The following is a 15,800-nucleotide window of genomic DNA, read 5'->3' as shown; positions in this document are numbered from 1 at the left end:
AATAATCTTGATCGTTGTCGATTTCAATAGCAAGTAACATTAATTTTATTGTTATAGCCACTCTTTTATTTTATTTTATATGCATGGTAGTAGTAATTTCAGTTTATTATGTTGAGATAATATACATACTTGTACCCAGAGATGACCAGGGTGCCTAGCCAAGATGCCAACCGTTTAGGTACTTATGGTTTACATTAAAACCAAATCTGCAGCTGGCCTCTGAAATGGGTAAAAGAAACGCGTTCCGTATGTCTTTCGCTTTCCAAATGACCAGGGTGCCTAGCCAAGGTGCCAACCTTTTACGCTCTGTAGCAAACGAAACGTAATTGTCTTTGTCGGACTAATATGGAAGAGTGATAGAGAGAGATTACGCTATTGTTCGCTTCGGAACGAACGACTGGAATTTTGGCTAGGCACTCGGGTTTAGTACCTACAGTTTACGTTAAAAACCACTTAAAACCAAATCCGTAGCTGGCAACTGAAATGGGTAATAGAAACGCGTTCCGTATGTGTTTTGCTTTCCAGATGACCAGAGTACCTAGCCAAGATGCCAGGCGTTCGTTCCGTAGCGAACGATAGAGTAATCTCTCTCTATCACTCTTCCATATTAGTACAGAGACGGTTGCGTTTCGTTCGCTACGGAGCGTAATCGGTTGGCATCTTGGCTAGGCACCCTGGTCATCTGCAAAGCGAAACACATACGGAACGCGTTTCTATTACCCATTACAGTGGCCAGCTATAGATTTGGTTTTAATGTAAACTATAGGTACCTAAACCTGGGTGCCTAGCCAAGATGCCAGTCGTTCGTTCCGCAGCGAACGATAGGGTAATCTCTCTCTCGGAACCCGTTTCTACTACCCATTCAGAGGCCAGCTACAGATTTGGTTTTAATGTAAACTATAGGTACCTAAACGGTTGGCATCTTGGCTAGGCACCCTGAACAGACTCGATCACCTAGGCGAAAAAAATTAATATTTGTGCTATAAAATGTACCTATGATTACATTGATCACCTAAGGATCAAGATTTTCTAATCGCATTATACACCACTTCTCGGAACTAGCTCGCTGGTTACTGTCCGTGCTTAGCGTCCGTGCAGCGTGATTTATACGTCTTTTAATAGTTATTTGTTATACAAGGGTGCAAAGTTGTATTTTACCCGCGAGTGTTTTAACACACGAGAATTAAAATACATTTGCACCCGTGTGTAACACAAAACTTTTCCCCTCACTATATCGAGGAAAGTGCAACATCCACAGGCGTTAGATCATCTTCATCGACTGGAATCACTCATTTTTTTACGATATTATAACAAAAAACTGGAAATTCTGTACTTTTACGTGAGAAGTTCTTCTTCTTCTTCTTCTTCTTTTAAAATTATGGCTTCAGCCCAGTGGGACTATTTCGCCAGTATCAAGGTATTGAGAGGTTTACAAACGACAAAAATTGTACGGTTGTACAAGACAGTGTACGGTGATTTGTTAGCTCTTGTAAATCGATAGCTAGACTTTACAAGAAGCACGTGGACTACCGGCCGTTGACTCCAAGATGGTGGTTAAACGCGCTTCAAAATTAATTCTCCATTCACTGCACACTACCACATTAGTTTACTGTATAATAAGCTATCGATATTACACTTTAAACAATATTAATAAGCAAAAAACAAAGTAATTAATCACGATGCTAATTATCAAGATGGCGCTCGAACCGGAAGTCGTGAGAAGTTTTTAAGTAAAATTTTTGTTGACAATGTTGACATTTCTGACGTATGAAATGTCAATGATGCGTTTTGAAATTGCATCGACTTAACTTGTGCGTTCAGAACTATATTTAAAATAATTATTAAAAAACAAACGTTTATTATGGAATTTTAAGGTTTATGACTTAAAATCATTAAATAAAGCTAAATCTGGTATTTTTTTATTAAATTCTCAAACCATTTATTTAATGATAATTAATATCGAATGAACCATTATTATGAGCGTTTTACGTTTTGTTATCTGTCAAGCTACTTAAACACGCTCCATCCAAGGTCAAATTACTTTCCCCACTAGTGGATAAAATGCGTTTTTCCCCGCTTGTTTTAAAGGATAAAAGACGGCTTTCCGAGCTAGTGAGGGGAAAAAATATTTAAATTTACGGCAAAATAGGTCCTATAGTTATGTTTTTTTTTTATGGGTTCACATAAAGTTTGCTATAATATTATTTTGAGGGCAAATATAAGTAAAATTTGCGATAAAAAAATATTATGCGACCCTGTTTTCACCGAAAAAATGAAGAAAACTCGGAAGGTATTTTATCAATCTTTTTCAATGAATCTTTGATTTTCAATCATTTCAGCCCCTCGTACAAGATATGGTGAATTGAATTGTAATCATTCATGTACCAAATGATTCTTGTTTACTGCAAAATTGGCAACCGAAACGACACTTCTCAATGCAAATTTTGAAAAATACTCCCAGGAAAACTCATTTATTTTACGTTTAAAAAGAGAAAATGAAAACTCTAATTAGAAAATGAAAACTTTAACTATTTCAGCCGCTAGTTTAGGAAATGATTATTTAAGAACGTTAACAGTTTTTGAATAAATACTAATAGTTACGTCGTAATGTTGAATGAAAAAGGAGGAAGTTTACGTAAATATTGCAATCTAAATGTCCAGATGCGCGCAATCTGGCACATTCTGACCAGGGAGTGGGTCCTATGCCAATTGCATAGTTCGGTTAATTATGTGGACGAAGGTACATTTTTATTTATTTTTTTATTTTATTTTATTATGGCAACAAACAGTCATTACATAGAAAGATACAATAAATAGACTACAGAGAAGACAAACAGTGCCGAAATTTTTTACATGTGATATTATAGAAACATTATAAGAGTTGATACTGAGTGGTAGAGAGATTCATCGTGCAACCCAACAGACAGGTTTACAACATTTAAACTGATAACTGAGTACTTTGTATACATACGTATATGTAATGAATTTTGAAAACCTTCCACTGTCAGTTAAGTTGTCGACGAATCCGAGTAACAGTTTAATTAAATGACAATTTATAGGAAATACTTATTAAATGGAAAGTAGCAAACTGAAGGTTCTTAAAATCTATATCCTTATAATCGATAATACATATATCATTTACGTTTTACATTATTCAAAGTTCCAATTATTAAGAGTTATTGACGGGGATGTTTTAATAAGCAATTAGATATTTCGTTTTTAAAAGATAAAATGGATACATTAAAAGGGTTTATATGCAAAAACTGATTATTATACATTTCAGGCGCACGGGAGAGAAAACAATTTTTTGTGTATTTTTTCTTAAAGTGGGGAGGTGAAAATAGATATTTTTTACGTGAGGAGCGAGCTGGACGATTACTACACGAAAGCCTTATTTTAGATAAAGTAGGAGAGTCGATGAGATTATTTATAATTTTAAATAAAATTGTCGCATCAGTCAATTTGCGTCTGTTCTCTAAAGATAGAAGTCGGTAGTGCTTTAGAGATTCCTGGTAACTTGAGTTAATACGAAAATTGCGATAGTTGAGTATTTTAATAAATTTTTTTTGGACTTTCTCTATTCTAGATTTATGGCACTGGAAGTAAGGGCTCCATACAACACTACCGAAATCTAATATGGATCTTACAAACGAGAAGTAGAGAATTTTAATTGTTTTGTTGGTTTTAAAGGGTTTACTGAGTCTATTGATGAGGCCTAAATTTCTAAATGCTCTTTGAACTATTTTGTCTATATGTGCATTAAATGATACCTTATCATCCATTATAATACCTAGATCTCTAATATTAGTAGCACGTTTAAGTGTATTATCACAAAGGTTATAGTTGAATATTATTGGATTTATTTTACGGGTATAACTGGTGACAGAGCACTTATCAGCATTTAAAAATAATTGATTCTGTAAACAGTATGACGACAAAGTTCTAAGATCATCCTGCAAGTCACAACAATCTTTGATTGAGGTAACTATTTTAAAAAGTTTCGTGTCATCAGCATATAACAAGTGATTGGAGTTATTAAGTGTTGTACCAATATCATTGATATATATTGTGAATAAAAGGGGCCCCAAGTGGGATCCCTGAGGAATACCAGAAGGCACGCTAAGATAATTAGAGCAGTACCCTTTAACACATACAGCTTGACTACGGTTACGTATATATGAATCGATCCATCTATGAAGGCTGCCGTGCACACCGGCGTTCAAAAGCTTGTTTATGAGCAAATCATGATTAATTTTATCGAACGCTTTTGAAAAGTCGGTGTACACGACGTCCACTTGTTGATTATTGTCCATAGCTTGAAGTATAAAGTCTGTAAAAGTCAACATGTTGGATTCGACACTCCTACATTTAAAGAAACCGTGTTGATGTTCAGATATGTGGTGTTTCAATGCTGCAAATAATTCAGTAGTGACGATTTTTTCAAAAACCTTGCCTAGTACGCACAGTTTAGAGATGGGTCTATACTGGTCAATTGCCCTACCCTCTGTTGTTTTGGGTATGGGTGTTATTAAGGAGGATTTCCATATGCTTGGAAATATTCCTGTCTTTAGAGAGAAACGGAAAATATACGCAATAGGTTCAGCAAGTTCAGCTGCACATTTTGACTAAGAGTGGATGTATTCCATCTGAACCAGCACCTTTATGAACATTAACACCTCGCAACTCTCGAAGGATTATATCTTTATGTAAATTAATGGAGTCTATATCTACGGTTGTTTGAGATGTACTTGAAAAATCTAACAAACTATTTGAATTGTTATCTATAAACACGGAATGAAAATATTGATTAAAAGCGTTGCATATATCAATACCCTCAGTTAGAAAATTATTTTTGTAACACATTTTATCAGGCATGTCATTATTCATCGTTTTATTTTTGACAAAAGCCCAGAAGTATTTGGGGTGCTTATTAATTTTTTCTTCGCTAAAATCAATATAATTGTTGTAGCAATCACGTTCCATTTTTTTAAATCTTTTTCTTAATGTGGCATAGGTTAGATAATCGTTTCTATTACCGTATATTTTCCATTTTTTATGTATCTTTTGTTTTTCTTTATTTAACTTAATAAGGGACTTTGTGAACCAGGGGGGGAGCTTATTACTATTATTTGATATTAGTTTACACGGAACATGTTTCTCTATAAGTTCGTTGAGAGTATTATAAAAATAGGTAGTCATGTCTTCGACCAGTGACATAGACGAAAAGACGTTTAACCAATCAACAGTCGATAGGGCGGAACGTATAGCTTCAAAGTCGGCTTTAAAAAACATTTTTTTACTGATTTTATTATTTGTAAGTGAGGTAGGTAAACACCACGATAAGTCTATGTCCAGGGCTTTATGGTGAGGATCCTCAGAAACCAAAGGTAACTCGCATGTCAAAACGTTACAGAATCTATTACATAACACTAAGTCTAATACTTTGTCATTATCATTGAACGACAAAATGTGCGAATTATTTTAATAATGGATGAGTATCAACACAATAAGTACACAATTCTATTTATTGAGCATCATTAATTTCGTAATTATTAAGTTAAACATAAGCACTAGCTGCGAGGTGCGAGCTACTAAACAAGTGCACAAAAGGGTTATTTTTTTTATTTTTTTTATCTGGTTTTTATGGAGGCTTTGGACACTAGGTGAACATGTCAGCCTCATGGGTGCTATCATAGTTCCCTACTCAAGGGAGAGGTCAATAAAGTGGTAAACACTGATTGCTTTGTCCGATATAGGCTCTGCCAACCAACAATTGCTCTGTCCATTGTGCATGGAGCCCAGACTACCAAAAATTCTTTTTCTCAAGTCCGAATTCCGGACGCATTCCAACAACACGTGAGACAAGTCATCAGTCTTCTGACAGTTTGCACACAGTGGTGGCGATTTAACACCCATCATGCACAGAAATTTGTTTGTAGGGATGTGTCCGGACCGGACTCGGAAAGCTGAGACTAACACTTTTCTAGAGAGGTTAGCAGAATCAAACCAGGGTATCCACAAGGGTCTATCTTGAATTGTTCTGTACCAGATTCCAACACCCCTTGATAAAGCTTGTTCTCCAAAATGGTATTCCCATTTCTGTAAACATCTTTTTTTAATTCTGGGAATTACTTCACTTGAATATGGTATAGAATCGAGTACAGAGCCATCCATTACAGACAAAAGGATTAGAATCGATTGTTTATGACGATAAGTACCTACGTAACAAAATCGTGGTACAATGTAAAAAAAAGCAGCGTTTTTCTAGGAATGTTTGTCTGTCGAGTTTGCCACAAGCCCGGCGTCGTGGCGACGCGCCGACTCCGGTCTCTGGCCGCGTTGGAATGCTTCGCACATTTCGTACAAATAATTCGGAAGGAAGTCCGACGCTTCGCCCTCTCTGCGTTTCAGCATCCTGTAAGCTTCACGTAGCGTCGGCTTCGGGGACAACCGCAACTCCAGCTCAACGGCTGACGGAAAGTGAGCTGCCAATGAGTACACGATCTCCAGATCGGAGGGCGGCGGATTTAGGTGTCTGTAACTAGAAACTTTCTGCAAAAAATATTCCGACATAGGCATCTGTTGATTAGTCTCGTCATACTTTCCCAACTTCATATCATACAGGGCAGCCTTTTGCCTGTCAGCCCCCCAAAATTCTTCTTCGAACGCCTTGAAGAAGTTGTCTATGTCTTTGAATTCACATTTGAAACAGCGAGCCCACATAAGAGGTACACCTTCGAAGCATGATATAATAAAAGCGAGTTTTTTTTCTTCAGGCATGTTCAGCTCTGATATGTAATACTTTACATACTCTACAAAGTCCATAGGATGCGTGTCTCCATTATCATCAAAATGTGGTCTCTTATATGTGGAGGTCATAATCCAATCGCTAATATTATCAGACAAGGATTGTATGGTGTCTTTAGCGGAATTTTCGACGTCTTTATCATCTAATTCGAGTATTTTAGGGCCACTCTTATGAGCCATGTTAGTTTTATCGAAAACTCCACTTGCTTTACCTAAATTTGGAAGTGACATATGACTACGTAGGCGTGATGAAGGCATATTTTTATAAACATCCTCTTGACTCTGAGAAAACCGAACCCCGAATCCCAACGTAGGCTTGTATGGCGGGCGTTCGTCGAAGAGCACGGAATCGTCGTGTCGGGGGCGAGCGTCGTTGTGTTTTTCCTTGCCGACCGACGTAGATATTTTATCCACCATCTCCGACAGATTAGATACGGATGTTTTGATTTGGCGCAAATCAACAAACAAGCTCATGATGAGTTCATATATTAGAATTTGTTATTGTTTCATGATCTGTAACAAAATAAATTGGAAGTTACGAAATGTCAGGGCTTAATCCATATTTTGATACTATTAAACTATTATTAATATACAGTGAAACCTGGTTGATTGGGACCTAGATAAATGGGAAACCTCAATAATTGCAACCAAAGGTCCGGTCCCGGTCCCTTGAGACCAAAAGGCCTCTATAATTGAAATTATGGGAACCTCTATAATTGCAATTTAGATTTTAGTGCTTTTCTTAATTTTGCCTCTGTAATTGAATACATCGAAACTAAGACCTCTATAAGTGAAACTGTGCTAAAAAGTTTCGTCATTGTAGCTCTTCTTATTACCTATATTATTGAAACGAGTCTTACTTATTACCTCTTTCATTGAAATAACGTAGCGAGCAGAAATATTTTTATAGCAATGATAATTTTATTTTAAAACTGTTCGAATCTTTAAACAATACCAGAATTAATTTTATTTATTGGGTATCTATAGCCTATACCTAGTAGATGAAATAGTTTTGATAGTTTTGATTAAATCAAAACCATAGTACTTATGCTTTTTATATTCCAATAAAACTTTCTTCAATACAAGGGAAAATAAGAAAATATTTAATACCCAAACGATTATAAGAATATAAAGTAGTAATTAATGTAGTGTAAAGGATGACTCACGTTAGACCGGGCCGTGACCGGGCCGGAGCTTCCGGCGCTTCGTTTTCTATGGAAAGCATCACGTGATCACCTGTCATGTCATAGAAAAGTAAGCGCCGGAAGCTCCGGCCCGGTCACGGCCCGGTCTAACGTGAGTCATCCAGGTCATCCTTAAAAGTGCAAGGTATATAATATTTATATAGACCAGAAAATCAGAATGTAAGCAGTAAGCATGTAAATCTACTTTTAATGGTTATTTGCACGTTCATAAAAGAAATTTGTCAGAACGCAACCTCTGTTAATAAGAATCTCTTTAATTGAAACAACGATTTTTTTGACCCTCGTTAATGGGCACGACCTACTTAAATGAAAAACCTGTTTAATTGACACAGAATTGCCGGTCTCTTGAGATTTCAATTATCCAGGTTTCACTGTATCATACATAAATGCGAAAGTAACTGTCTGTTACCTCTTGACGCTTGAACCGCTGAACCGATTTAGATGAAATTTTCCCGATTGGATGAATAGGGGGTTAAAAGGGGGTGGAATTTATTATTCAAGTGATATATTGAATATGGATATAATAATTCTAGGTAGACGAAGTCGCGGGCAGATGCTGGAGTTAGTATCTTTTCTTATGTACATCAATAACATAAACTTGGTGTGCGCATGCCACTCGCTGATACACAATGGTCACGCGCTCACCAACAATGGGCACACGCACCCACAAAAGGAACAAAGGCATTTCTTTAACTGATTAGGGTCTTTGGCGAAAAAATCATTTGAGAAAATGCAGACTATACTTATAAATACTATGCATTATTGGTATTTTTACAGAACGAAGCAATGATTTATACCAATTCTTTAACATACTTATAATAAAATAATCTTTCGATCGGAATATTCGATCGCATTATGCGTATGTATGCCTAATAAATCAATTAATAACGGTAGATTAGTTGATTTATTACACATAAGTCATACCTTTGATGGGGAAACCGGTTACACAATTATTAAATTTAAACATAATCATCAAAATGTGTTTTTCTATGTGAAAAAAATATGAATGGACAAAATAAAACAGTGCAAAAGAGTGCGTGCGTAGAAAGTTTGGAAGTAAATCGGGCTTACGTGCGACGATACCGACAGGGCCCACCGTACTACCCACTACCACTGGCATGGGGAGGCCGTACTTGCCGCTTTTTATACGCTCAAGTTATGGTATCTGGGTTATCGTTGCCGGAGTAATAAATTCCATTGATATTTCGTCGAGCTTGCCAAGGAGATGTTACCGATCCCTTTTTTCAATTTTCCATAGGACGGGAACGTATTTCCAAATTTGTTAATTTTCATCACAAACATCCTAAAGTCCCCAGAGAAAGGCCTAAAGATTGCTTATTAAATTTTTGGCAATTGTATTGTGATCTTAAAATAGCGCTAAGATTTATCAAAAACTCCGGTCTGTGAGCCTGTTGACTATTTTATACAGGCGTCATTTTCCTAAATCGGTTCAGCGGTTTAAGCGTGAAGAGGTAACAGACAGACAGACAGATAGACCCACTTTCGCATTTATAACATTACTATATAGCTTTTGCCTGCAACTTCGTCTGCGTGGAATTAATTCTAGCAGTTAAGAAAGTATATATATATCACTGGGATATATCCTTCCTGGATCAAATCTAATGGCAATAATTTTGAGCATAGATTAGATTAGATATATTTTTTTCACAACATAAGATTACAGTACAAATTACATTAATGTCAATATAATGTCATAATATGCTTAATTGCTTACACCATTTAACAGCAAATTAATTTATTTTCTTATTCCCCCCCTCCCCCCTTTTCACCCTCTTTAGGGATGACTTCCGATGTAAATAAGAGAAGAGAAGAAAAGCGAGGATGTCTTCGGGAATAAAAACTATTCTATACCCTTCCCAACAATTAAGACTATTTCCACTTGTTCCATATCAAATTTCATCCAAATCGGTTTTATTGGGCCCATACAACTTTTCACCCCCTTTAGGGTTGATTTATGGGGTGAAACCTATCCTATGTCCTTCCCCAGGACTCAAACTATGTCCAACCTAATTTCATCTTAATCGGTTCAGCGATTATGGATTCCCCATATAAATTTCCACCCCCCTTTCACCCCCTTAACTCACCCCGATCAGGAATAAAAAGTATCCTATGTCCTTCCCCGGGACTCAAACTATCTGTATACCAAATTTCAACTAAATCGGTTCAGCGGTTTAAGCGTGAAGAGGTGACAGACAGACATACACACTTTCGCATTTATAATATTACCAGCTTTTGCCCGCGACTTCGTCTGCGTAAAGTTAATATTTTGGGTAGCTTATTTTTTATCCATCTGCTTTTTATCGATTTTCCATACAAACTTCCACCCCCCTTTTCACCCCCTTAAAGGATGATTTCTGGGATATATCCTTCCCCGGGTCTCAAACTATCTCTATACCAAATTTCAAATAAATCGGTTCAGCGGTTTAAGCGTGAAGAGGTAACAGACAGACAGACATACACACGCATTTATAATATTATTATAGTATGGATGATATACTATTTATAATATTAGTATGGATATGGTTATTAGTATATTCTAGCGACACCCCGGCTCCGCACAGGTAGTTAGTTATAATAATACAAATAAACCTTCCTCTTGAATCACTCTATCTATTAAAGAAATCCGCATCAAAATCCGTTGCGAAGTTTTAAAGATCTAAGCATACATAGGGTCAGACAGACAGACAGCGGAAAGCGACTTTGTTTTATACTATGTAGTGATAATTGGTCAAGCAAATCTTGTCAATAGAAAAAGGCGCGAAATTCAAATTTTCTATGTGACGATAACCCTTCGCACCTACATTTTTAGGGTTCCGTACTCAAAGGGTAAAAACGGGACCCTATTACTAAGACTCCGCTGTCCGTCTGTACGTCCGTCTGTCCGTCTGTCTGTCTGTCTGTCTGTCACCAGGCTGTATCTCATGAACCGTGATAGCTAGACAGTTGAAATTTTCACAGATGATGTATTTCTGTTGCCGCTATTACAACAAATACTAAAAACAGAATAATAAAAATATTTAAATGGGGCTCCCATACAACAAACGTGATTTTTTTGCTGTTTTTTACGTAATGGTACGGAACCCTTCGTGCGCGAGTCCGACTCGCACTTGGCCAGTTTTTTTAATTTGCCGCCTTTTTTTCTACTGACAAGATTTGCTTGACTAACTAGTATATTACTATATAGTATCTTAGTATATATTAGTAAATTAGTATATAGTATATTAGTAGATATTAGTATTAATATGGATTTCGGGAATCTCGAAAACCGCTATAACGATTTCGATGAAATTTGCTATATGGGGGTTTTCGGGGGCGAAAAATCGATCTAGCTAGGTTTTATCTCTGGGAAAACGCGCATTTCTTAAGTTTTTATGTTTTCCGAGCAAAGCTCGGTCTCTCAGGTACTTAAATTAAACCATTACATAAAATACACAATTGTAATCATAGTACATGGGTAAATATATACTACTATTAAGTACAAGTTGTTAATAGACACGATCTTTTACAGCGTTTTGCATTACAGAATTTACAGATGAATAAAGTAGCGTAGTTACATCGAGTATAGGAATTAGGACGGCAGGTACTTCACGTCATCGACGTAATTGGAACAGGATATTGCTGCAGGTCTTTTAATAGGATTGCTGTGTTTCGCTTCGTAAACCGACATTCGTGTAATGCGAAGAAGGGGTGTAGACTGTAGAGCGGCAGCACCGCGCACGCGACGTCATGTCATGACGCATGTGACGACCAAAAGAGCTTCCAGTTCGCAGGCTAATTTGGAAACGCGAGCTTTATTTGCCACGGTTGCGCACTGTGTGGCACCGGTGCACCCGAGACCTCGGCCGTTACAAATTAGCATTCAAAGGGCCACCCGTCATAAAGCACATTTGCTTAGGTACGCACCGCACCCTTAATAGTTATTTGTTATACAAGGGTGCAAAGTTGTATTTTACCCGCGAGTGTGGAATTGAAACACGAGCAAGCGAAAGGATTCTATAGTTGAACCACGAGCGAAGCGAGTGGTTCTAAAATATAATCCTGAGCGTAGCGAGTGTTTAAACACACGAGAAGTAAAATACGTTTGCACCCGTGTGTAACACAAAACTCCTCACTATAGCGAGGAAAGTGCAACATCCAAGGCGTTGGATCATCTTCATCACTGGAATCACTCATTTTTTTACGATAATACGATATTATAACAGAAAACTCTGGAAGTTGTGTATTTTTACGTGTCGGAGTCGGTAAGAAAATTTTTGTTGACAATGTTGACATTTCTGACGATGCGTTTTGAAATCACATCGACTCAACTTGTGCGTTCAGAATTACATTACATAAAAAAACAAATGTTTCTTATGGAATTTAAGGTTTATGACTTAAAATCATTAAATAAAGCTAAATCACAGAATAACTAATAGTACTACCGCACAGAAAATTCACTCCTTCACAAAAGTCAGATTTAGGTATAAAATTTTACCTATACTCGCCGCCTGCAAACAAAATTGAAACTTATAACCGCGCACGAACCGTGAATCTTCTTTGCGCGCCGCAGTTTTATGACCGAGCTGTGAGTGTCGGCACGGGGTTGTCACTTGACAAGTTTTTGTACCTATACCTACCTATTGATTTATTAATTTTAAGATAAATATGTAGGAATTACAAACGTTGATTCTGTAAACATATTTTTTTTATCCTGAGATAGTATGTCTGATTCTCACGGAAGTAGGTATGCCACTGCCGTATTCGTTTGAAAATATGTCAGTCAGTTATTAATATTGTTTCTGGGCAATCAATATTCAATAAATTAAGGATGTTTTATACAGATTAGATCGAGATTTAGGTTTCGAAGCCATGTGTATTTTCAATTTTGCACGAGTGACACGATAATCGTGCGAACCGAGCGGCAGCCCACTGCCATACGCCTGCCCGGGAGGCGCGCGGCCAAATGTACCTAAACTGCGTAGTGACACCCCCCTGGCTAAATTTGGTATTTTTTATTAAATTCTCAAACCATTTGTTTAATGATAATTAATATGGAACGAACCATTATTGTGAGCGTTTTACGTTTTGTTATCTGTCAAAAGAGACTTAAACACGCTCCATCCAAGGTCAAATTACTTTCCCCACTAGTGGATAAAATGCGTTTTTCCCCGCTTGTTTTAAAGGATAAAAGACGGCTTTCCAAGCTAGTGAGGGGAAAAAATGTTTATAGTCGAGAAAGGACGCAATAGCGGTCGGCTCGGGACTTCGAGTCACGGTCTACGAGCACAAAGCTTCCGTAGCCGCGTCGCGTCCATTATGGATAATTCATGCGGAATGTAATTGTTCCGTTGTCCGATTCGGCACCGGGAACATTATCGCGTTCGTCACGGCACGCACGTGTACGAGCGATCTAATACAATAATTCCCGTATCTAATTGTACGCGCCTATCTCGATCTAGGAGACAAAGAGTCCGCCGAGGGGCGAAGCGATACGCTCTGTCATAGCTGTTCGTACAATGCACGTGCCACCAATCTTTTCAACATTTTTACTTTGTGCCTTTGTGTCTGACGAGGTATAATTGTGATTTAAATTTTCAAATGCCAATTTCATTCATCATTAACATCGAATTATTCAAACATACCTACATGGCATAATAGTACCTACACTTTTGTTTGCTACGACCACCAACTAAGGGCGAAGGAATAATACGAGTATAACTCTAGATATGTTATTGAACAACCCGCTTAAATCTAAATGAAAGTAAAAACAAAGTAAATGGATTTAGAATAGAAGCATTAGCGCTGACGCGGCTGCAGCGGTGCTGATTTCTGTTTAATGATGATTAAATGGTGTTTGATTGTGTCGGCGACGTGCGTGCCCGTGCCCGCTGCAGCGCGCGCCGCCCCGCGCCGTCCACTGCCGCCCAGCACAAAACTAGTTGTGCTGGGCGACTACAGTTTAAAACACTACAGGATTTTCCTTATTCAATGAAATCAATTAGTAGCGGCGAAAGTAGCATAGTATTTTTATACTCGATGGGTAGGCGTTTTTTGTTTATAAATTACTAATAGCTTTTGCCCGCGACCTCGTCTGCGTGGAATTTGTAATTTGGGTACTTTAATTTTAAACAAAACTGCTTTTTATTCGGTATTAAAAAGGAATTTGATGCCTGTTTCATTCGGAAGAAGGTGCAAGGCAAGGCCAAGATTAAATTTAGCGACTGGACTACGCCGGATATTCACGAGAAAAGATGACTTACATACTTACTTACTCAAATGTACCTAGGAGGAATCACTGACTCCCGAGACACAGGCTTGGACCTAGTTCGGGAGGCAGAGACTTAACCCCACTACCTAAATGTGTTACAAACCTGTTACACCTGTTTCATATTGTCAAACTTTATAATGTGAAATGTATATCCAAGGTTTAAAGCAATAAAGATTTTTATTTATTTTATTATTATAGTTACTTACTCTACGACTTATATGCTTTTCCAGTCTTTCTATTACCAAACGAATATAATATGGTATGGTATTACATATTTAAAATTTCGTTATATGATTTAAAAGCAACTGATAAAAGACCAGAATTTCTGGAGTACGTTAAGATTTTTTCTAAATCTTTTAAGATGGTGTGTGTAGTGGCACAGGGCCGGATTTAGGGGAGGGCGACCGGGGCAACTGCCCCGGGCCTCCACAAAAGAGGGGCCCCCACAATAGAGACTTCGGAAAAATAATTTAGGGCCACGGGGCTTCCACACCTCTAAATCCGGCCCTGAATTTATGCATTACCTATATTTTAGAGATAGTAGACCAGGCCGCCTGAATCACCACCACACAGTGGTCCAGCCAGCGCTCACATCTATGACTGTCACTCACATACATAGTATAATATGTGAGCGACAGTCATACCTACATATAAGTACCAGTGTCGAGCCCAATCATTTCTCGGTCTGCACAGATCCACTGACTGTCCCCACAAAAACTCATAACATAAGACTACATAAAATATTTGATGTGCTTTGTTACCTGAGCTGTGTCGCCTTTAACTAATACACATAATACAATGACTTTAATTGCTAGGTACTTGTTTTTATTACAGTTTCTGGTTTGGACTATGCATGTTTGTGTGTCAAGTAGACGGGGTGAATAAGGACAGTTTTGAACATTGAGAGAAATTTTAAAGAAATTTTTCCTCTAGTAGGGCCACAAATGTTAAGGTATATAAACTTTTGTCTTATGTTTGGGAATCGATTTATATTAAAACTAGCGACCTTCGTGCGTGCTTCGCACGGGTAGTTCAACTAATAACAAATTATAATCTTTACAAATTATACATATAAACCTTCCTCTTGAATCACTTTATTTAAAAAAACCGCATCAAAATCCGTTGGGTAGTTTTAAAGATCTAAGCATACATAGTGAATTGTTATACAAGGGTGCAAAGTTGTATTTTACCCGCGAGTGTTTCAACACACGAGAAGTAAAATACATTTGCACCCGTGTGTAATACAAAACTTTTCCCCTCACTATAGCGAGGAAAGTGCAACATCCACAGGCTATAGTTAGATCATCTTCATCACTGGAATCACTCTTTTCTTTTCACCTCACTATAGCGAGGAAAGTGCAACATCTACAGGCTATAGTTTGATCATCTTCATCTCTGGAATCACTCTTTTCTTTTCCCCTCACTATAGCGAGGAAAGTGCAACATCCACAGGCTATAGTTAGATCATCTCCATCACTGGAATCACTCTTTTCTTTTCCCCTCACTATAGCGAGGAAAGT

General features: G+C 37.5%; 2 protein-coding genes across 2 annotated transcripts in view; both read right to left on the bottom strand.

The window, feature by feature from the left end:
* Positions 1-15,800, bottom strand: part of LOC134754872 (uncharacterized) — a 117,677-nt gene that overhangs the window by 67,450 nt on the left and 34,427 nt on the right. The window lies entirely within an intron of this gene.
* Positions 5,840-7,330, bottom strand: LOC134753849 (uncharacterized). Its single transcript, XM_063689792.1, has one exon. The coding sequence runs from the start codon at positions 7,279-7,281 to the stop codon at positions 6,265-6,267; it is 1,017 nt and encodes a 338-aa protein (XP_063545862.1). The 5' UTR covers positions 7,282-7,330; the 3' UTR covers positions 5,840-6,264.

This window comes from Cydia strobilella, chromosome Z (assembly GCF_947568885.1).
Source record: "Cydia strobilella chromosome Z, ilCydStro3.1, whole genome shotgun sequence".
NCBI classification, from domain to species: Eukaryota; Metazoa; Arthropoda; class Insecta; order Lepidoptera; family Tortricidae; genus Cydia; species Cydia strobilella.
The sequence above is the reverse complement of the archived record's forward strand: the minus strand, read 5'-3'. Positions and strand labels throughout refer to the sequence as shown.

Excerpts from the sequence above, each read along its gene's own strand:
- LOC134753849 (XM_063689792.1), bottom strand. The coding sequence starts at position 7,281 with ATGAGCTTGTTTGTTGATTTGCGCCAAATCAAAACATCCGTATCTAAT.